The sequence below is a fragment of the Narcine bancroftii genome, chromosome 3, assembly GCF_036971445.1.
Source record: "Narcine bancroftii isolate sNarBan1 chromosome 3, sNarBan1.hap1, whole genome shotgun sequence".
Classification (NCBI taxonomy): domain Eukaryota; kingdom Metazoa; phylum Chordata; class Chondrichthyes; order Torpediniformes; family Narcinidae; genus Narcine; species Narcine bancroftii.
Window position 1 is genome coordinate 366,272,464 of NC_091471.1, and position 24,022 is coordinate 366,296,485.

At 40.2% G+C, this 24,022-nt stretch overlaps 2 protein-coding genes across 3 annotated transcripts in view; both read right to left on the reverse strand.

The window, feature by feature from the left end:
• The window catches only part of dus1l (dihydrouridine synthase 1-like (S. cerevisiae)), a 35,606-nt gene extending 21,409 nt beyond the window's left edge, over positions 1–14,197 (reverse strand). The window contains exons 1-7 of the mRNA XM_069930211.1: positions 14,110–14,197; positions 10,150–10,403; positions 9,169–9,277; positions 4,421–4,471; positions 3,996–4,108; positions 2,141–2,223; positions 64–167 (exon numbers count right to left, since the gene is read on the reverse strand). Of these exons, the coding sequence (XP_069786312.1) occupies positions 64–167; positions 2,141–2,223; positions 3,996–4,108; positions 4,421–4,471; positions 9,169–9,277; positions 10,150–10,386 (697 nt within the window). The 5' untranslated portion in view covers positions 10,387–10,403; positions 14,110–14,197. The remainder of the gene's footprint in view (positions 1–63; positions 168–2,140; positions 2,224–3,995; positions 4,109–4,420; positions 4,472–9,168; positions 9,278–10,149; positions 10,404–14,109) is intronic.
• Positions 14,198–20,336: 6,139 nt separating this feature from the next.
• fasn (fatty acid synthase) overlaps positions 20,337–24,022 on the reverse strand; it is a 91,832-nt gene continuing 88,146 nt past the window's right edge. For both annotated transcript variants that reach the window (XM_069930220.1, XM_069930221.1), the window contains exon 43: positions 20,337–21,912. In XM_069930220.1, coding sequence (XP_069786321.1) covers positions 21,775–21,912 — 138 coding nt within the window. In that variant the 3' untranslated portion in view covers positions 20,337–21,774. The remainder of the gene's footprint in view (positions 21,913–24,022) is intronic.

Sequence of the window (24,022 nt, forward strand, 5' to 3'; positions counted from 1 at the left end):
CTGAGCAAAAATAAATCAGGCTACTTATAAACAAGATGATGTAAATCTCCTTTGAGCACATACCTGCACTCATTACACCTTGTACATCAGTTTCCTGAAAGCATCGCTCCACATCACTTAAATATTGGATATTACCATTTGCAAAAACTGGGATGTTCACTTCTTTCCTGTATTGAACAGATTTTTTCACTTATTTTCTGAAAATGTGGTTATCAAATTAGTGGTGACTGAACAATATCAATTGTATCTTTATTCATGTAATGAAGTTTTAAGTTTAAGTTGAAGCTGTTAACTGCAATAACAATCAAGCAATACAGTGTGAGAAATTAACAAATGACAGAATTAACTTCTCCTGGCAGTCTATTTTATTTAAGAAATGACAGAATTAACTTCTACTGGCAGTCTATTTTATTTCTCTAGAAGAAAATTGTCTCATTGCCTAGTTCACTCAACTTTCTAATCCTGTATCTTTTATCCTCTAGTTCTGCATTCACAGTCCAAATCAAATAGGCTGCTTGCACATGCATTACAACTACCCTGTATCTGAAATTCTGAAAACAGAAAAGATCCAAAAGCCAATTTTTTTTTAAAGCACTGACATGATGTCACAAGTTGGAAAAAAAAAATTACCACCTGACTTGCCCATGTGGTGCTCTGACGTTCTGTTAGAGCTCTGTGGTACAAAACAAAATCTTTGCTTCTGGCCAGGAAGATGCCAAATGGAGTTGGTTCCAAGTCTTCAGCATTGGTGACTCCATTCTCAACATTGGGTGCACTGCTGTCTGCATCGAAGAAGTCACCTCAGCTCCCGGGCCGGAGCGGGAACCCTAGTCGGGGATCGACGGTGGTAGTGGGGAGGTGTCGGGGACCGGCAGCGGCAAAAGACAAAACCATTATTAATGAGGCAGATGACACGGGGGAATGTTTGAAAAAGCCCTCGAAGAGAATTTCTTGTGTTGGGTGCTGCATTTTTTTATTTTGGTAAGTACTAAACATTATTTCATGCGAACTTTCCACTTGAGGCATCTCGTCAGTGCTTAAAAAGCCTGCTGTTGTTTGTTGTTGCTGTTTAACCACTGATATGGTTATGTGCTTAGTTCCATTGTTTCAAAAAATAAAAAAATATCTGGTCCCAAGCGTTTTGGATGCAGGGTTCTGTACTTGTATCTACATCCCTCAACTCTTTAGGAAAAATATTCCTTTGCTATCCAGTAACCTTTCCTGACTGAAATTTCAGGCGAGCAAGGTTCCCTTTCAATTCTCAGGCCTAGAACCTGGAAAACAACTTTTTTTCTCTGAACATAATCCTGTAAAGGATAAACAATGATAAAGGAAGAAAATAAAAGAGTAAAACTGAAGAGCAACCATACGGTTTAACGGTTCAATGGCTTTAAATGGGAAAACCAGCATTGATTGATTAATATGCTCAAATATATGCAGATACTTCACAGTCAACATTTATTGAACATTTAAAGCCACAATGGCTCTGAGATTGATAATATTCAGACCACCAAGCTTGTCTTTCCACAACACCCACAGAATGTGTCCACTGAGCTGGTAAGTCTGTGGTTTGTGAATTTAACAGTGTATTTCATGCTTCTGAGTGCCTGTTTTTAATTGAACAGCTGTAGAGCTCATTCTGCACCTACTACTACAGAATATATCCCACCATAAAAATTCTTTGCAATAGTACTTCTTTTCACCATTTGCAACTGTGTACTTGGGGGCAAGTTATAAAGCAGGAAAATACATTCCACCAAGTCATCTGAGTCTACTAGGATCAAATAATTTGAAAGAGCAAGCTGCAATTCTTTAAAATGAAGACAGAATGTGATCTCCAGAATAATGTACGAATGGGAATGGTCTAGGGGAGATTACCTCTGCTTCAATGGGTGGTGATTTGCACATTATATGTATCACCATTAAAATAGACATCCCTCAAAGAGACTTTGCAGTAAATTGCAAACTCTCACCATTCAAATAAACAAATACTGATACTCAAAAGCACAAGAAAAGTTGGTTATATCCCTTTGCTTCCTGTGGACGCTGCATGACCTACTAAGTGTCTCCAGCATTTTTGCACATTGATACACATGTTCCCTGTTATTTTGCAGAGTGTTCAGTCTTACTGGCTTCTTACCTCACAGCTTTTATGTGTTCCCAATTGGCTACTCCAGTCAAGGGCCCCTTTTGCTCCTTTGTACGACCATGAACAGTTAACAGCTGAAATGGATTTGAATTATTTTGCTTATATGTGCATTATAACTAAGGAATATAAAAAAAAATTTGGTTGAAATTGAGAATGTTGTTATCTTTATCTCATTAAAGATTTCATATTTCTGTTGACCTGCTACTCTGTATGTTGAAGAGAACAGGTATAATGAATGCAAAAGTAATGCTTCCCACCTTCCATATTTTCCAATGGAGCTGCTTTCCTAAAGAGAGTTTAAACAAATCCATGAAGTCAACCAAAATTTTAATAGGTTTAAAATTAAGGTAGTTTTGTGCATAGAATGAATACCCATACAAAGTGAGCAGAGTGAATGGAAATTTATTATTCTTGTTACAAAAAGAAACCCAATTTAATCATGCTTGATTTTAATACCAGCCCCAAAGGAAAGTGTGCCAATCTTTTTTTCAAACAATTAATGTAATACAACACACCATCATGTCAAAGCTTTTACCTCCAGGGGAAAATATTTGAAATCAAGAGTAAGGCACAAGATTTTTGAGTAAATTTTTCAGGCAGTGGAATTCAAAATTTCTGCATTCTGGTCAGTAATATAAATAATTAAATTTGTTTCACTGTAATGCTTCAGAACGTCAAAAATCCCACACATTTTTGCAATTTATCATGGTTAGATCATTTATAGCGTCATCCTCCGCATTAATGAGCCATCTCAAATCTCTTTTCAAACAAGTGTTGGTGTTTTTTGGAATTATTTATCAGCAGGTAATTGCAATACTTGCTTTGGTGTTATTAGGGTTGGTGTCACCAGGTGCGGTAACTCACCCTCCCCCCCCACTCCTTTGGGCTGAGTGTACGAGTTTACAGGGCGAAGAAGAAACGGGTGCGTCTTCCTTGGATGTACGGGGTGGCGGAGGCACTGAGCAAGGGAGGAGGGATGGCAGGGGGTGTTGGTGGCTGCACTGCGGGGTAGGGGGAGGTGGAAATGGGGTGGTGGTGCTGAGCAGGAACGGAGTGGCGGAAGCGGCAAAGGGGGTGGCAGTGGCAGCACTGAGCGGGGGGGTGGAGAACGGGAGTGTCGAGCAGTCGGGTGACACGCGGCGCTGACAGGGGGCACTGACCTCGTAGCACATACAGATGAAACCGCAAGATTCATTTTGGAGTCACCCTCTCTAATGGCGTCACACGATGCAGTCCACAACCCCCCCCCACCCCCAACATGACGCCAGTGAATACTTGGTTAGAATAACTCATTAATCTTGCAAAGGAAAATGTTCAAATTTTGAATTTGGTTTTCTGAGTGAGAATTAAATATATACTTAAATATGCAGTAATATCCCTGATATCCGGGAATCAAGCAACTGGCAGCCTCAAGCAACTGGCACCAAAAAAAATCAAAATTGGGATCCCCTAGCAGTTAGTTTGCAATTCATGCATCACATGATCTCATTTAACCAGCTTCTACCAATCCCCTTGGATGCCAGATACCGGGGTGGGGGGGGGGGGGGGGATATTTACTGTACATCCTACATTTAACTTTAATCAGTAACTCATGGACTGAGTATATTATCCAAGCACGATGCAGTACAGGAATAGGCAATGTACAGGTTAATAAATATTTCATAAGATAGTCCAAAGGACCTCTGACTACAATCTTCATAATGTACTTGAAACCAACTTTCTCATTTGGGTGGGACACTACTGAATGAGCCAAAATGATAACTCTTGAATTATAATCATCCCTAAACATTTGCCCAACTGCAACAATCAAGATTTTTTAGAAAGCAAAATATGAATATTTAATTACCTGACAACCTGCTTTCTCCAGCATCTTTGCATATTGCACAGTTTTACTAATTTCTGGGAAGACACGGATTTTGCATGTGATGGGAACAGAGATTCTCTTATGTGCCTCAGAAACTAGGAAAACAGACAAGTTGAATTCAATAAAAGTATTTTTCTTATTTGGTCTTCCATTTAATCTCATTCCTTGACACAAGCCAGCATTTACACTTAAGCCATAAATACACCACAATGACATCTAAGGTTTTTATTTAATATTTAATTTTATTTCATTTTCTCGTTCCCTCTTAAAAATCAGGAAAACAGGAGCTGCAGAATTGCTCTCCCATTCTTGAAAATTTGAAACACACAATGCAAAATATTAAAAGATGTATCATAAATTAATGGCAAGAACTTGAAGAGCTCTTGATTCCACAACAAACTACTCACGCATTTTGTGCAGCAAGGCCCATTCTTCCTGTAGAAATGCCCCATAATGCCCTGAAATTACAGCAAACATAGATTCATGTGTCTGGATATCCTCATACAAAAAGATTTTTCCTGATGAAAAGAGAATCGTTATTTCCTAGAATGCCAGGTTCAAACGATAGCTAATTTTGTAACCTCAGGTGAAGAGCATATCTCTCGGAAACAGCTGAGTGCAAAGTTATTGGTTTCTTCATCCATTAACATAAATTTATAAAATGTAATTAATTTGTCACCTGCATATTCTCTTCATCACTTCACTGAGATTTAGGCTTTTAATTATTTCCACTAATTATACTGTAATTGATTTTTTAAAAATTTTTTTTATTTTTCACACTATAAACCATATTGATCAAGATACATACATTTTCCTTCTTAAATATATACAGTGTCGTTTTCTCCCCCCCTTCCCTCCTCCCCTCCCTCCCTCCCTACCTCCCCTCCCATTTATTTAAAGTTCAAAATATAAGATACATTAAACCTGTCAAACAATAAACAAGAAATTCCACTGAGTCAGTTCTTTTCATTCTCTTCTCCTTCTGTCTGTAATTGATTAATGGTATCAGAATGAGATCATAGTTAGTCCTTGATTATTGTAAAGGATTGTGGCATTTCATGGAGAACAGAAAACCAGACAATTATCACTACCTTCATAAGTTTGAGAGATTAGAGATGTAACCCAATGATTTCCAACTTAAATTGTTTTCCTTTTGTAAACCAATGTGTCGCGACTATTGCCCACAGAGGCAATGTCCGCTCTTTACTTTGATGCGTTCGAGGTATTCACACAAAGTCAGGATGAGTTTTAAAACAGTTTATTAATTAACACAAAAGGACTTGTCATGTCTGTGGTAACAGTCTTAATAATATCGTAATGTGCTTTCCAACGATAACATATAATGTCCAGGCTCTGCGGTAACGCAAGTCTCAATCCTCTTGCTAACAGTTAATAAAAAATATCGGAGCCTCACTCACCCATCGTCTATTCAGCAATTACAGTCAACGTGGGCTCACTAACTGCTCCAACCACGCGTAACCGCAGTGCATGCACCAACCCCCCCAGTCTATAGCATATGCTCACTGGAAGATACCAAACACGCATGGCCTCTGGCTCAACAAGCGTTTGGCTCCTACACAATGTGCAATGAGTGTATTTGAGCAGCCAACAGAAACTCAGAATCAGGTTTATTCTCATGAACATGTGTCAAGAAATATGTGGTTAAGCAACAGTAGCATTGTGCAGATCAAAGTGTAAAATTGGAATTCTGTAGAAACTCGATTTAAAAAAATAAATACCGTAACTAGTGCAAAAAAGAGAAAAAGTGAGGTAGAGTCCATTCTCCATTTAGAAATCTGATGGCAGAGGGGAGGAAGCTGTTTTTGTAAAGTTGAGTGGTGTTCAGGGCAGCACAGTTAGCACAATGCCTTCATAACAGCAGCAATCAGGACTGGACTGAATTCGAATCCCATGCTATCTATAAGGAGCTTGTAGCTGGCATACGTTCTTCATGATTGCATCAACACGATGGCCCCGTTTGTATTCACCTGATTTGCCCATCCTGAAATTCACAATCATATCCTTAGTTTTACTGACATTGAGTGCAATGTCTTGGTTATGTTCAACCAGCTGATCTATCTCAATCCTGTACCTCATTGCTATCTCCGATTCTGTCAACGACAAATTTGTAGATTCTATTGGAATTGTGCCCGGCCACGCAGTCACGGGTGGAGCGAGTAGAGCAGCGGGCTAAGCGCACATCCTTGAGGTGCGCCTGTGTTGATGGTCAGTGAGGAGGAGACGTTACTGATCCACGTTGACTATGGTCTTCCAATGAGGAAGGTCAATGATCCAGTTACAGAGGGAGGTGGACAGGCCCAGGTTTTGAAGCTTGCTGATCAGAACTGAGTGGATGATATTGAAAGCTGAGCTGTAATCATTAGATGGAAGTGAAACACAAAAGTCTGCAGACACTGTGATTGTAGTAAAAGCACAAAAATACTGGAGGACAACAGCATCTACCTAATTTTATTTACAATTACTATCATTCCATGGAATAGATGCAATTTCCTAATTGTTTCATGCTCTTAAAGGATTAGCTATCCAAGGAAAGATTGAGCTACTTCAACCTGAACTATATTATAGTTATTTCATGTGAATTTAGAGATTTTTCTGTATAATTGAATTTTGAAATTTAGTTCAATCTGATTTCTTTTGATTTTTCAACACTAATTTGGAAATGTGGGACCATCATCTTCATCTGCATTCCCACCATCACTCATTAGATGGACCTCATTCCAAGTGTATGGATATACATGTTAATGTAAAAAGCACATGATCCATCTTATTTAAGTATTTCACACTCCGTAACTACATTTTAAAATGAAGCAAGATGAGATACTGAACTTACTAAATGAATATAGTGTACGAAAGACTTTTACTTGGACCAACCTTGGTGTTTAGAATATCTTGGTACAGATAACGATGCATCTTATTGGATGACACGTTTGCAGCTCAACCACTGACGTGCATCAACTTCTTGCCAAATGAGCATGTTCAGAGTTGTTGCTGACTAATATGCGTGCACTAGGGCAGGGGGGGTCCAACTCAAATTCACCGAGGGCCAAAATTAAAAACTTGGACTAAGTCGTGGGCCAAACTAAATATTGATTGAAAATTTTCAACAACATCTGCACGTTTTCTCTTCTTTCAACATATGAAATGTTCAACTTTTTCTTATTAAAATAAATGCTTAATAATAATTTGGGTTAAACTCTTTCCAGAAGAAACATTAACAAATGAGAAATAAAATATTCAATATATAATATTTCTCTATAGCCTTTAAGCTCCTTTTAAATGTATTTTTTTTCACAAGCCAACAAGTCAAAAAAATAACAACTTGCTTCAATGAAAATCCAATCTTTCATCGATGAACAGTCCAGAGTGAACCAAATCTAAGCTTAGCTTGCTCCACTGTGATTTACTCTGATGGACCTGGGTCTAAACCAGATACTTGGCATCTCTTCTTAGATGCAAGTTCATCAAACTCTGGGGTCAGAGTTTGCCTCCCACCTGTCTTGAAAGGTCCTGTTTTCTGTCTTTCGTTTGGCCATTTTTTGTAAGGGGTTTATTACATGTGAGTTAGCAGGTCGCAGATGCTAATGAAGGTAAAGAGAGGAGGTGGGGGTGATTAGCGGGCTGACGCCAACACATTTGCAAAGCATTCTGGGATTTTTAGTATTCGCTGTGCATGCGCTATATTGGCGCGGCGGCCAGCGGGCCAGCTCTAATACATATTTGATATGATCTTGCGGCCCAAATAGAATTATATCACGGGCCAAATTTGGCCCGCGGGCCTGAATTTGACATGTGTGCACTAGATCTTTAGAATTACACATATGTTTTTCCACTCAATGGGTAATGTAATATATGGAACAAGCTGCCAGAGGAGGTGCAATTACAACATTTAAAAGACATTTCAACAGATACATGGGTGTTATAGTCAGCCTGCGCTGTAATAAAACAAGCAACAGAACCAATTAAGCGCACAACAGTTTATTTCATTTTGGTAATGCCAGTGGGAGTAAGGAGTGATAAGAAAGAGTTTGGTCATTTGTTCACTACATTGAAAGCATCGGAGTGTTCATCTCATTTTGATACAGCTTTTGGGCAGGGGTTTACATGAGACCCTACGAGTTTCACACACCTGGCAATTTTGTGTTTACAGTAACGTTCCCTATGGCGTCTAGAAGTGTCTGGGAAATGTCAAGAGTGACATATTGACATTCTTGTGGAATTAGCTCTATATCTCCACGGCACACAGATCACGTTAAGAAAGCGATTATGTTCCCACCATCTTGCAAGCAGCTACTGTATTTTCCTCACCTAATTCATTAACCCTTTGTTAAGAATATTTGTTAAACTTGTTCTTTCACACAGGTAGGAAAGGTTCAAAGAAATATCGGCCATGGAAATATCGGTAAAGGGATTAGCCCAGGAAGACATCTCAGCATGGACTAGTTGGGCTGAAAGGTCTGTTTCCACACTGCATAAATCAATAACAGATCCAATTTCTCAAGACTACAGTGTGATAAATCTGGTAACATTCATAAATAATTTAAAATATGATTCCTTGTTCTACAAAATCACAATGCCTTTGTTCTGACATTTAACATATTATTGCAACTAAATGTAGACTGCAAATACTTCATATATGATTTGTCCCTCAAAAGAAAGCATATTTTATTTTTATCAGTGTTTGACCATTAGGTTTTAACTCCAACATTGTGTATTTTGAATTGAATTTCAGTTCCATAAACAAATTTCAAGATAGTAAATGCCTAATAGGTAATCTTTTGATCATTTCTAATAAACAAAAATGCTGACTGTTTAACCAACTATTTCTTAGAATACTGACCAAATACAGTGATGTTATTGACTAAAAAAAACAATGAATTTTCTTATATATTTTTAAAATTTAATTTACAATATGGTAGACATCAATTCCAGCAAATTGAGACCCATGTGCCCAATTAACCTACAATCCTGTACGTTTTGGAGGATGGGAGGAAACCCAAGTAGTTCACGGGGAGAATGTGTAAGGTCCTTACAGGACAGCTCAACTCCTGGTCACTGGCACTGTAATAACATCACACTAATCACTATCCTAACTGAGATGCACAGTTTTAAGAAAACAGTGATAAACCTCAAATACCTCGTTTTGCAATCATCTGTGGACAGCCCAGGTTGAGATCAATGGCATTGCAGTAATCCTGGGCGAGCAAGCAGGCATGGACAAACACTTCTGGGTCATTTGCACAAAACTGAAACAAAAGATGGCATTAAACAGACATTAAAAAATGTCGTCAAGTTTATTGTCATCTGATTGCACATACAGCCTGACGAAACAGTATTCTCCGGTCCTCGGTGCAAAAGATGCCGACACATTTCACACATAGACAAACAATACAAGCGTTCACAAATAAATAAAGATTGATAGATGGATATTGTTTAGTGAATACGAGGGTCTCAGATGGTCAGTGTGAGCAGTTCCTTTGGTCGTTCAGCATTCTTACTGTCCGTGGGAAGATGTTCCTCAGCCTGGTGGTGCTGGCTCTGATCCTCCTGGATCTCTTTCCCTGATGGGAGCAGCTGAAAGATGCTGTGTGCAGGGTGGAAGAGGTCCTCAATGATTTTGCACACCCTCTTCAGACAACAATCCCAGTAGATCATGTCGATAGGTTGTGGGGTGGGGGAGACTCCAGTGATATTCTCTGCCACTCTTATGGTCATATGGCAATAAAACCAGCAAGATCTCCCACAATTTCTGTAACCAGGACTGTTGGCTGAACTAGGTGCAGTGTTCAAAGGATTAACATGAGTCATGTATAGTTACAGATGTGCAGTCCATCTGCTCCCTCTTTGCTGTGCCCAAGTGACCCAAGTGAATGTTGGTGAAATATAGAGAAATCTTCCTGTTATTATAAATAGAACAATAAGCAGGAACTGTTCATGGGTTATTAAAGTAAATAAACTGTGAATGTTACAGTTCATAGTTTTTGCTAATGTGCTCAATCAATCCATTAAACTGAATATTACAATTTAAGGACAAAAGGAAGTGCAAGAAGATCAAATTCAAATGCCACTGAGATATCGTTCTGCTTTATTCCTGTTACAACTGCTCTAAGCTCCATACCTGAACAACAAGTGGTCGATCCTCTGGGTTCGTCTCATTGTATAGGTTCTCCTTTCTGTAGTTTGCATCCCGCACAAACACCTGGGCATGAAGCATGGGAGTGTAACAGAGGTGGGCACCGTGTCGGCGACTCAGCAATCTCCACGCAAGCTCGCTCTGATCCACCATTGGAGCGACCACATATCGTGCACCATTCAGTATTGTCCTCCAGAAATCAAACCCCTCAAGTTTGGGCATCCTGACTGATTCCCAAACTGTAACAGCAGAAGTTGGCACGTCAACGTGAGAGATGGTGGAAAACAAAAACTGCTCTATTAAATCACTACGCTATGGGTTTGTGAGTCAGTTTCATGGTGACCTGTCGTCTTTCTAAAGCAGTGGCTCTCAACCTTTTTCTCCCTTCACTCACGTACCACCTTAAGTAATCCCTAACAAAAATGTTTTATGGTTTTATTGTATTGTATATAACATAACATAACAATTACAGCACGGAAACAGGCCATTAGGCCCTTCTAGTCTGCACCGAACAAAACACCCCTTTCTAGTCCCACCTCCCTGCACAATGCCCATAACCCTCCATCTTCTTCTCATCCATAGACCTGTCCAACCTTTTCTTAAATAATACAATTGACTCCGCCGCCACTATTTCTCCCGGAAGCTCATTCCACACGGCTACCACTCTCTGAGTAAAGAAGTTCCCCCTCATGTTACCTCTAAACCTCTGCCCCTTAATTCTTAACTCATGTCCTCTTGTTTTAAACTTTCCTCCTCTTAACGGAAATAGTCTATCCACATCCATTTTGTCTATCCCTTTCATAATCTTAAATACTTCTATCAAATCCCCTCTCAACCTTCTACGCTCCAAAGAATAAAGACCCAATCTGTCCAATCTCTCCCCATACTCCAGATGCTTAAACCCAGGCAACATTCTGGTCAACCTTCTCTGCACTCTCTCCACTCTGTTTATATCCTTCCTATAATTAGGCGACCAGAACTGCACACAGAACTCCAAATTAGGCCGCACCAACGTCTTATACAATCTCAACATCACCTCCCAACTCCTATATTCCATGCAATGATTGATAAAGGCCAGCATACTAAAAGCCTTCTTCACCACCCTATTCACGTGAGTTTCTACCTTCAGGGAACGATGTACCGTTACTCCTAAATCTTTCTGCTCTTCTGTATTCCTCAATGCTCTCCCATTTACCACATATGTCCTATTCTGATTCTTCTTACCAAAATGAAGCACCTCACACTTATCAGCATTAAATTCCATCTGCCATTTTTCAGCCCACTTTTCTAAGCAGCCCAAATCCCTCTGCAATCCTTGAAAACCTTCTTCATTATCCACTATTCCACCTATCTTAGTATCGTCTGCATATTTACTAATCCAATTCACCACCCCATCATCTAGATCATTAATGTATATAACGAACAACAATGGGCCCAATACAGATCCTTGAGGCACACCACTGGTCACCGGCCTCCAACCTGACAGACAATTATCCACTACCACTCTCTGGCCTCTCCCTTTCAGCCAATGTTCAATCCATTTGACTATCTCAAAATTTATACCTAAAGACTGCACCTTCCTAACTAACCTTCCATGTTTAATATTTATTGGTTTTGGAGGGGGTGTGAAGGGGGAAGAAAAAGGGGGAAGAAAAAAGGGAAAATGTCACTGTGTATATTTAAAGAGAAACATCTGTACATATTTTGGTTGATATGGTTCATAGTGTGATAAATAATAAAAAATTTAAAAAAGTAATCCCTAACAAACCACAGAGCTCCTATGGCATAGGTGTTGTGTGGTTAGTTACTTTCGAAAACTAAAACAGCAGTGGATCTTTTACGTCCATTAAGGGCTTAACCACCTATGGAAATTATTCCGGATGCTAGAAAAGCTGAAATAAAGCCAAAATAATGAAAACAACTCATCAGGTCGGGCAATAGCTGTACAAAGAGAAAAGAAGTTAACATTATAGGTCCAAGCAATGCAGGACTTCATAAATACTGCTCTAGAGCAGCCATTCTCAACCTTTTTTCAATGATAGACCCCCTCGGACTCTGGTGAAAGTTTATGAACCCCTTTTCTAGTAAAGCAGTCGTTTTGGTTTATTCTGTACTTCTCTCCTACCAACTACATAAAAAAATGTTTGTTACCTGAGGTGAAAACAAGACTTTTACTTAAACGTGCTGTGGCTTTTGGGAGGGGAAGATGGGTAGGAAGTAGGGCCCCCCATTGAATATCTGCCTAGCAGAAAATTTAAAAATCCTATGCAGAGTCTTGAACTTAAACATGGATAACTCTTCTCCCTCCTCTCTACATGATATGATTTGACCTATTAAGTGCTCCAGCAGTTTGCTTTTTGTTCCTAAGTACCACCCTTTTGACCCCATATGGGATCCATTTCATTCTCCCAGTTCCTCCATCTGTGTAGCATTGGCTCTGATGACATTCTGTACAGATACCTCTGAAGTGCCCTCCTTCAAATTACATTGTAAATTCTCTGCAAAAGTTCTATTTTTATAGTTGGAATTAACTGGAATGGAATAGTCAGAAAGTGCTGAAGACATTAAGTCAGACAACATGTTTGGACAGAGAAACAATTTGGGTCAATGATCCTCCATCAGGCCTGGAAAAATGAGAAAACCGGTTTATTTAAACACCAGAAAAGGAAAAGGTTATTTGTGAGCATTATTCCAGGCAAATGAGTGCAGTTAGTGAAAATAAAAACACAAGAAAACACTGGAACCGTGAGATAATGAACACAGCAGTGGTGATCTTGTATCTCCCCATAACTAGTACTTGCTCAATCTTCTGGATACGTCTCCTGTCAATCAGCCAAGTTCTGAAACCAGGTCAATAATTCGCATTTCAACCCTGAAAGCTTTAACTATGCAAATAAGCGCAGGAGAAATTCCTTGATAATATTTAAACCACATCTTTTTTAAAAACATTTTTAATTCATTACGAGAGAGCAGTTAGCTGTGAGAACTTATGATACAAAATCTGTTCCCAGAGTTTTCAGTTTATTACAGTTTTACAATTTGAAAAACAATTTTTTGTTTCAATGTTGTTTTAAAAGAAACCAGTGAAAAGCACAATCTAAATGCAAGCTTTCATTTCTTCCTCCAAAATGCAACTCAACCCTGTTTCTCTCACAACGTGCCTGTTCCCTCCCTCCTTTGCTCTGCACACTCCTTCCTCTGCCCCGTTCCCTCCCTCCTCTGCCCCGTTCCCTCCCTCCTCTGCCCCGTTCCCTCCCTCCTCTGCCCCGTTCCCTCCCTCCTCTGCCCCGTTCCCTCCCTCCTCTGCCCCGTTCCCTCCCTCCTCTGCCCCGTTCCCTCCCTCCTCTGCCCCGTTCCCTCCCTCCTCTGCCCCGTTCCCTCCCTCCTCTGCCCCGTTCCCTCCCTCCTCTGCCCCGTTCCCTCCCTCCTCTGCCCCGTTCCCTCCCTCCTCTGCCCCGTTCCCTCCCTCCTCTGCCCCGTTCCCTCCCTCCTCTGCCCCGTTCCCTCCCTCCTCTGCCCCGTTCCCTCCCTCCTCTGCCCCGTTCCCTCCCTCCTCTGCCCCGTTCCCTCCCTCCTTCCTCTGCCCATTCCATCCTTCCCTCTATTCTGCTCCCTCCTTCCTCTGCCCCATTCCCTTCCTCCCTCTGCCCCATTCCCTTCCTCCCTCTGCCCCGCTCCCTCCTTCCTCTGCCCATTCGGTCCCTCCCTCCTTCCTCTGCCCATTCGGTCCCTCCCTCCTTCCTCTGCCCATTCCGTCCCTCCCTCCTCTATCCTGTTCCCTCCTTCCTCTGCCCCGCTCCCTCCTCCCTTTGCCCCGCTCCCTCCTCCCTCTGCCCCGCTCCCTCCTCCCTCTGCCCCGCTCCCTCCCTCCTCTGTCCCATCCCTCCGCCCGTCCATCCGCCCGTCCTGCGGATCCCTCCCCATGTGGCCTTCCTGGTCACTCACCCCCTGCTGCTGCCTTCGCGTCCGCTCCTAAACCCGACCGCCAACGAGTCCGTCCTTTCTCTCTTCCGGACGGCAACCGCGCGTGTCCCTTCGTCGCCTTCGCCCCGGCGGCGACAGCGCCCCCCTTGGCCAAGCTGGGGATGACGCCGGCTGAGTTCTCTCCACTGTGGAAGATCCACCTTGGGCATCTCTAAAGAAAAACCTTTCAAAAGCTGGAATTCTGGTTTTACCTACACAATCAGTGACAGGTTATCATATTTTCTATTCTTATTTTTTTTGGATGGATTCATTTAATGTCATGGTGATAAAACAGTGTCCTATTACATGAAATTTCTTTTTGCCTGCTGCAAAGCAGACAGATTCACCATAAGCAGGTATTGCCTCAGCACCTCTTCCAGTCAGAGAAACTGCTTTCCTCAAATGCCATTCAGAATCAGAACTTATTGCAGTGAACAAGTCACAAAATTTGTTGTTTAGTGGCAGTATCACAGTACCAACATTTCTATGAACCACTTCTCAAAATAAATAAAAGTGAAAGACAAAGACAAAGTGAGTCTGGTTATTCGGGAATCTGATGGCAGAGGGGAAGAAGCTGTCCTTGTGTCACTGGGTGCTCATCTTCAGGCTCTTGAACCTTTTTTCTGATTGGAGCAGAGTGAAGAGGGCATGGCCTGTGGGGTCCTTGAGGATAGAGGCTGCTTTCTTGTAGATGTCCTCGATGGAGTGAAGCCTGGTGCCTATGATATCACAGACCAAGTTAGCAACCTTCTGGAGTTATTTTCCTGTCCTGGCATCTCCAAACTAGCCAGTGATGTAACCAGACAGAATGCTCATCATGGTGCACCTGTAGAAGTCTTCAAGAGTCTTTGGTGACATATTGAATCTCCTCAAACTCCTCACAAAGTATAGCCACTGGAGAGCTTTCTTCATGATTGCATCAACATGGACAGATCCTCAGAGATGTTGACACCCAAGAATTTGATGTTAACATATAACATAACATAACATGACAATTACAGCACGGAAACAGGCCATTAGGCCCTTCTAGTCCGCACCGAACCAAACACCCCTTGACCCTCTCCATTGCTGACCCCTCAATGAGGACTGGTTTTGTTCTCATTTCCTCCTGAAGTCCACAGTCATCTCCGTGGTTCTGCGAACACAGAGTACAGGATTGCTGTGACACTACTCAACCAGCTGATCTATCTCCCCTCTTTACCCCCACCCCCATTCCTCATTGCTGTCTATAATTCTGCCAACAACTTTGGTGTTAGCAAATTTGCTGATTGTATTTGAATTGCGCCTGGCAGTCATTGGTGTAGAATGAGGAGACCAATGGGTTAAGCACTGTGTTCCTTTTATAATTTCAATATTGCATATTTTAAGATGTTTATCCATCAATCCCCATTGCAAAAACGGTTTCAAAGTTTGATGATGATGTAAGCATGACTACTTCCCCAATTAATTAATTCTCAATTAATTCATTCATTGAGAATTTTTAAAAAATGTCCTCAAATATATTCCAAAGATCAAAATGATCTCTTCAACCATGAAATGGAGTAAAGGAACCATCAGACTAGATGGGCCAAAGGATTTCTGTGCAGTAGAGTATGATTCAGTATGCTGGTTTTTTTTCCTTCACCATATTATTTAAAGAAGCATGCTAGCCAATTGCGCAATAAATTAAATACTTGATAGACATTTGAAGGAATATATTACTCAACATAAAACATGAAGATTTTACATGGCAAGTCGGCACCATGAAACTATTAAACTTTTTCATACAATAAAAAATGAATAGTTCAATAAGTGACAAGTCAGAAATTCAATTTCTAACAGTTACTCTATGGTAAATATCTGTGCAGAATAATTTGTAATAAAAACTCAGTGATTTCTAATAATTTCCACTGATTTGGTCAGGGCTCATTGTGAAGGAGATATGAAGTTGGTTACAAGTAAACTGGGGGATTATAAACAGAGGCCAAACAGATCCTTGGCCTGGAATTGTTTCATCTGATGGAAAATGTACTTTACTTAACTCGTGTTATTTGCTGTGATGCCAAAGTTAACTTCAGTTTGGGTGGCATGAAAGTTAGGCCACAAGACATTGGAACAGAAATAGGCTATTAAGCCTATTGAGTCTGCACCGCCATTTAATCATGAGGTGATCCATTTTCCCCACTCAGCCCCACTGCCCGGTCTTCTCCCCATAACCTTTGATGTTCTGGTTAATTAAGAATCCATCAATCTCTTCTTTAAATGCACCCAATGACCTGGCATCCACAATTGTCTGTGGCAACAAATTCCACAGATTCACCACCCTCTGGCTGAAGGAATTCCTCCATATTATCTCCGTTCTAAGCGGATACCCTACAATGCTGATCTTGTGTCCTCTTATCCTAGACTCTCCCACCATGGGAAGCAACCTTTCTAATAAACACTAAGAAAAGCTTGCAAGTTTAGAAGCACAAATTTTACTCACATCAGGTACTGGTCATGTATTCATACACTGTCGCACTGAGCATGCACACCACTCAAGTGTGGTGCGGCTCTTCCAGTCTTGCATTGTTCATGCTCCAGCATAGTCCCAAGTTTCCTCTGTATATAACATCCGTCCTTAAGAAAAGTTTATTAAAAGTTAAATGATTTGTTAAGATTTAAAATTTCATAAAAATAAATTGTTACTGCTTCTTTACCTGCACTTGCCCTTAAGAATTATTCTAATTACACAATTGCAGTCCTATATTCTTTTCAGTGGAATCGTACTGGTGGTCGGATGTTGCTGCTCCACCTCATAGACCTTGCTGTGTCTGTTTGCTTCAGTGGTGTTAGTACACGTGTGGGTGGTGATGTTGTCTCGGTTCTCCTGTTGCCTGCTGTTCAGTCGTTACGGTGTTGTTGGTTGGGGTTTCTACTCGCATTCCTTCAAGTTGTTGGAATTTTAGAAGCTGCTGGTCCTTCTGCTGTTTTCCGTGTCAGATCCGGGGTTGGGCGAATGTGGGTCCTGTTTGCAATGAAATCCCATTCCTTTTCCTAAGTTCCAATGAGTACAGGCCAAGAGCTGACAAATGCTCCTCAGGACAATGTTTTCATTCCCAGAATCATCCTTGTGAAACTCCTTGGAACCCTCTGCAGTGTCAGCACATTCTTTCTTAAATGAGGAGCCCAAACAGCTCACAATATTTCAAGTGAGGTCTCGCCAGTGATTTTTAAAGCCCCAACCTCACACCCCTGTTCTTATATCCCATTCCTCTTGAAATGAATGCCAATATCGCATTTGATTTCTTCACCATTGACACAACATGCAAATTTACCTTCAGGCTGCCCTGCACAAGGAATCCTACATCCCTTTGCATCAGGATATTTTCTACAGATCTGTAATCCTAATATCCCAGTTAATTAATTTTACACTCGTTTGGTCCTTACATTACTGTGGCTACCCACAGCCTGCTGAATTTATGTGAGGTAGATACACATTTTCATTATCCTATAGTCAGTGTTTTACAGCACAGAAACAAGCCCTTCAGCTCAAATGTTCCAAGTCAAGAGAACAAAGGAAATAACAGGGATAAAAGTTGTCAAATAACAATTAACTACTTGAAATCCCAATGGTTCAGCATCTGGTTGTCCAGTTACGGATTCACACCAAGTGGTAATTTGTTGTATAATAGCCCTCTGAAGTGTGGTCAGTCACCCCAGTGTAGAGCCTAAAGATCAGGCATGTCTCTTTTTTAAGTCCTCTACCTCCATTTCTACTGCTGCTTCTCGTTCTTGCACCTTGTCCATTCTTTTTCCCATTTCTGATAAGGTCATATCTATTTTATTCATTTTCTCTTCTGTATTGTTTATTCTTCTTCTTAAATCATTAAATTCTTGCGCTTGCCATTCTTTAAATGACTCCATGTATTCTTTAATAAGAGAAAGTATATCCTTTATCTTGCCTTTCTCTTCTTCTTCTATTTCACTGTACTCTTCCTCTTCTTCTTCCTCTGGGTTGGCCATCTGTTGTTTCTTTGTTGCCCTTTTCTTCTCTTCTTTCTTGTTTTCGTTGTCTTCTATGTTCTCCTCTTGCTGCAGGTGTTCTGCAGCTGTCGTTGCCGGCTGTGGAGATCGACTCCCCAGCTGGTCACCCCTCCCGTCGGTGTTTTTTTTTTCATGCGCGGTTGCGCACTTTTACTCGGCTCAGCGAGCCATTTTTGTAGTCCATATTCTACCGACCTCTCCACCGCGGGCCTCTTCGAACAGGTAAGGCCTTTTCCTTCATCTTCCGTTGTCTTCTCTTCCTCTCTTCTTACCGTTGGTTTCGACTTTTCTTTTTTCGTCGCCATCTTCTTTCCACCTTTATATTCACTTTACTTTGATTTTGATTTTTGTGCCTTTGTGCTTTGCTTTGTTTTTTCTGACTTTTCTGGAGAGGGCTGGAGTTCACCGTCCGGCCACTACTCCATCACGTGACTCCTCAAGATCAGGCATGTCTCTACTCCAATTGAGCAGTTGTCCCTTCTCATTATTGCCATACTGCCTAGCTGCAGCCTCATCTCAACTGTATTCCCCAAGTAAGTCCTGAAACCGCAGATGCAGAAAATGTTATTGCTAAATGCGGTGCTCCTCATCTTGCACCAGAAAGCCCAATTACCTCTAACCAAGCAAAATTTCAATAACTGCAGCAGCCAACCTAAATGTCCATCCATTAACTAACAGGCATCTCAGTTAGAACAGTAAGTATTTACCACCGTTTTACTTACAAATGCACGTTATTTTTTTTTGTAAAAACCCAATACTGGAGAAAATCAGGTGAAGCAGAGTACTTTATACACCAAAAATGAAAAAAACATAACCACCATTTCAGGCTTGAGGCCTTCATCATGGTGTGAACAAATTGTGGGCAAGTGCCCGCACAACAAAAAAAATTGTGCTAATTCCCTTTGCACTACAAATTTAACATCTTAATCTCCCAGATAATTTCCTTTGCAAAGCAAATCTTAATTTAAAAAATTAGCTATACATCACAGTAACAGGCCATTTTGGCCCACGAGCCCAGCCACCCAACTTATACCCCATTATGCATTGAAGGGTGGGAAGAAACCAGAGCCCCCGGGGAAAATCCATGCAGACACAGGGAAAACATACAAACTCCTTACAGATAGCATGGGATTGGAACCCATCCAGATTGCTGTAAAGGCATTGCACTAACCGCTGTGCTGCCCAAATCAGTATCCCACATGATCCAATTTTCCCAAAATAATGAACAAATAAATGTGTATGATAGCCATGAGGGAAATGTCATTGCAGTTTGAAATAGATTGGCTCCTGAATATTGAGGGATATACAGCATCGATGAAGGGCAGAAAGCAAGGAAAAGCTGGTAATTAATGAAGCTCATAGATGAGGAGGAATGTAACATAGAATTAAATAGATTAAAGAAAGCAAAAACTAACCAGAAAAAAGATAATTAGTGTTTATTAACTATGAAATTGAATATCAAACTAAGGAGTTTGTGGCCACAGTTAATACCATAATTAAGAAATATAGTGTACAGTGGTTGGATTTAAGGTGCTAAAGCATTGTAAATAGTTCAAAAGATTTTCTACTGATAACTGAAACAGGCAGATTGTCACGAGGAAAGGTTGAAGAGACTTAGCTTTTCGTCATCTGATTTTTACCAGCACAACCCAACAAAACTGCATCTGATTATACAGAATGCAGCAATGTCAGACTTATTGAAAATGTTGCAAATTTGTTACATCTCCATCTTCTAGGGTGGCATAAAGCAGTTGAAAGGCTTCATCTCACCAAGTCTTGTTTAAACACTAAATTTTTGATCAGTGACATGAAGCTGTCATTGTAGAAACTTAGACTCGTGTTCCGATGTGTCAATGCTCAGAAAAAGAGTTAATATTTTAATTATTTTTTTACAGAAAAACTGGATAAAATCTGCAACGGAGAATGCCATTTCATTTACAGTGAATTGATGGTTTATTGATAGATTATAATACAAATTTCCATGCATTGCCTGGATGAAATGTCAAAATTGTTCCTCTTGCATGACAGTAAACTGATCTGGTCAATAGTTAGTTAAATTTAATTTGCACCATCATGAGGATTAGTCTCAGTGGCAATTTATCTATGGTCAAAAATTGAAGAAGTAATCCTTTCAGATTTCTAATCAACTGAAATTATTCTCAAGATGCATCTACAGTTCTGTTCTGATAAAATAATCACAGCAATTTTCAGATACTTATTTTTATTAAAACATGAAGTACGAGACATGAAAATGGCCCAAAGTAGCTGTCTTACAAAACCAAGGAAAAAATATGGAAAGCCACAAAATACATGAAAGAAATTCCATGACTTTTGCTAAATGATACTAACAGCAGGACCGGCCGATGTACGTGTAAAGTTCTTTCCTCCATGTCAAACTAATTGTCACATTAGCTCAAAAAAAAAGCATGATCCTTAAGAGTCCCTCTGTATATTTGACCTTAGAATTATCTCAAGTTCTATAGGGAGAAAATGTGGCACTTGCAATGCATGCACCCAATGCAACGAAGTATTCCAGGTTCTAAAAGAGAAGTGGATTCATTTACTGCCCATGTAAAATGCTCAGCTTTATGGCCCCTATTCTCAATCAGACAACCCTTTGTGCAAGTTTGATTTGGCAGAGGTATTTTCTGCATAATCAGTGCATTAGCTAGAGGGTACTTCAGAAATGCCTGCTAATCAGCTGATGGCTCAAGGAGGGGGTCAGCAAACAACTACTGGGGGCAGGGCAGGTTGTTTGACAAACTGAAGAGGGAATCTGGTGTGTAATTGTGTCTGAAAATAGGGAACACATTTTCTGTTTACCCCATTAAACACATGCCATGGTTTATGTTTCACACAGGCAATGCTTTAACAGCGTCAGGGTATTAGCAGTTGTTTCAGAAAAATAATTTTTGGCTGGCTTACATGATACGCAATTTACTGCTTTTCAAAGTTTGCAGTTCAGTAGAATCGGAGAAATACGATGTGCCACAGCTACCAGTTTCTGTTGTAAGGGAACAGTGCTGACTGCTTACCATTTACCACAATGAATAGCCTCATTTATGCTTGTTCCAAACAGTTCTTTCACCCAACCCAGATAAGCTAGATGAAATAGTAAGAGCCTGCCAGGCCTGGATTCATTCTGTTCCTGGTTTCAAGTCATACGGTTATGACCCTTATTTTGATGCCAACCTTCATACTGAGAAAAAGACATGGATCCTCATTTCATTCCAAAGTACACAAATGGTTTATAGCATTTCTCCCAAACTGTAAACATTACTTCCATAAAAAAATACAGAGGAATGGGTCATGCTTTTGATAGATTCCACATTACATTATGGTTTTACAAGCTATTCCAGTGGACAAATCAGAAAAAACTGAGACATCATTGGTTTCTATTTCCTCATGGACAATGAGCATCTCAGAAATAGGTCAGTCAGTTTTTTGTTTGCCCATTTTGGTCCAGTCATGTGTATCAGTTTTTCTATAAAGCACTATATTTACTGCTCTGAATTTCAACTAAAGCCACACAAAATTACAGCTTTTGCAACAGATTTGTTTTGTGAAAAGACTCTATAGCTGTACAAATTATTGCACACGCCAGGAGCCACAGTTGATTTAACAGTACGTTGAACTATTTATTCAGCCCTCCCGAGCAGCAACTCGTGGCTCAGCCAAAGTATTATGGATGATGCTGACGACCGAATCCACCGAGGCTCCTTTTAGGAAAGTCCAGTGATCTCCTTCGATGACATGAATTAAGACCATCCCATCACAAACCTGTAAGTGGAAGAGCAATTAAATTCATCTCATTGCCTATAGAAACATGAGAAGGAAAAGGTAGTGTGGATGAAATAAAGAACCAGAGTCTGGGGGAAGAATTGCACTCATGTATTATTAGCGATTTGTGAGAAGCCTTTCATAAACTTTAAAAAAATATTTATAACTAATTAGAGCAGTGGTTCTCAGCCTTTATTTTCATTCAGATAACACCTTGACTAACCATAGACCACCCATAATAAACCCACGGATCATCAGTGGGGAGGGATTGGTGAGAGCAAGGCCCTTCCCAAACTACTAATAGGATTTTTGTTTTGGTGGGAAAACGTTTTTTGTCATCAAATTTACAACATCATTTACATTATTACTTGTTCATTACATCACTAATATTTATCTTTAATCACAGAAATAAATAAACTAATTCACTGACCACCAGTGGTCCATGGGTTGAGAAATACTGATCTAAGGAATTTATTTCTAATTTTGTCACACAAATGGTTTTTCTACCCACAGTCAAAGATGGTACCACTTGCAGCAAGTAGATGATTTAGCATCCATTCCAAGAACTCTGCCAACACCATAACCCAAAATTGGTATCCACTGAGGTTAGAACAATGCTCGCATGCAATATTAGGAAAGTACACAATTGAGATGATGCTTACAAAGATAATTCCTGAATATGAAATTCTGCAACAGAAATGAATAACACTGGATGACAAAGATTTTTCTTCCTGAACATTTTTGTGTGTATTTTATGGATTTTGGGCTATTGATCACATTTTTTTTTAAAAAAAAGATACAACCCATTTTTGTGATATTCTATCTATTTTAAGTAGACTTCTACTTAATGGCAAAGCCATGAAGTGCAACATGTCATTGAAAATTCATAATCTGCTTTTCACTTGGACGTCTTCCCTGCTGATCTTTGTGCCGTTAGTGACCAACATAGTGAAAGGTTTCACCAGGACCTTGCGACCATGGAAAAGCAATTATCAGGGCAAGTGAAATCCATCAATGCTGATTGACTATTAATGGATACTGACACTAGAGGCATCAGATGCTGAGTACAAACAAAAATGAGTGGCAAAACATTGTTTGTTCAATTAAACTAATGCAATGTGTCAGCATCATTATGCAATTAAACATGTTAACTTCAACATGATACAGCAAATCTGAATGTGTTCAGCTTGACACCATCTATCATAATCCCCAATTTTTTTTTCATGACGCAAATCTTTTGAAAAAGGTAATCAACCTCTGAGAAATGGGTTGAGAAATATTACTTGGAGCTTTAAGAACATAATTAGGAGCAGGAGTAGCCCACCTGCCACTTCATGACTGCTCGGTCATTCCATCAAGATCATGATTCATTTTCTATCTCAGCTTCACTTGCACTATGAACCAAACAAGAGCAGGCCAACTGCCACCCTTTTGCAAACCTCAGAAGAAATTCCTCATCTCCATTTTAAATGGCTGACCCCTTATTTCAAACTTTTGTGTCCTTCTTTTACATGTACCTACTCAGGGAAGCACCCTCTAAAATCCCCCTCAGAATTCAAACACACTGTACAATGTACATGTAGAGGACAATTAACATCAGAGTTCCTTCTAAACACTAAAGAGCAAAAGCTCAATAGCTCAACCTCTCTTTTATAAATTAATCCTTTTATATTCAGGAATGATCTTTGTGAACCTTCTCTGCATTGTCTCCCAGTCAAGCGTATCCTTGGAGGGTTGCAAATGTAGTTCCGTTGTTTAAAAAAGGCTTTAAGTGTAGGCCAAGTAATTATTGGCCAGTAAGTTTGACTTCGGTGGTGCAGAAGGTTATGGAGGGTATTCTTCGAGATAGTATATACACATATCTGGATAGGCAGGGATTGATTAGGGGCACTCAGCATGGGTTTGTAAAAGGAAAGTCATGTTTGACGAACCTTGTTAAAATTTTTGAGGAAGTGACAAAAAAGGTGGATGAAGGTAGAGCAGTTGATGTGATCTATTTGGATTTCAGTAAGGCTTTTGATAAGGTTCCGCATGGAAGGTTAATAAGGAAGGTTCAGTCACTAGGAATTAGTAGAGATTGTGACATGGGTTCAGAGGTGGCTGGAAGATG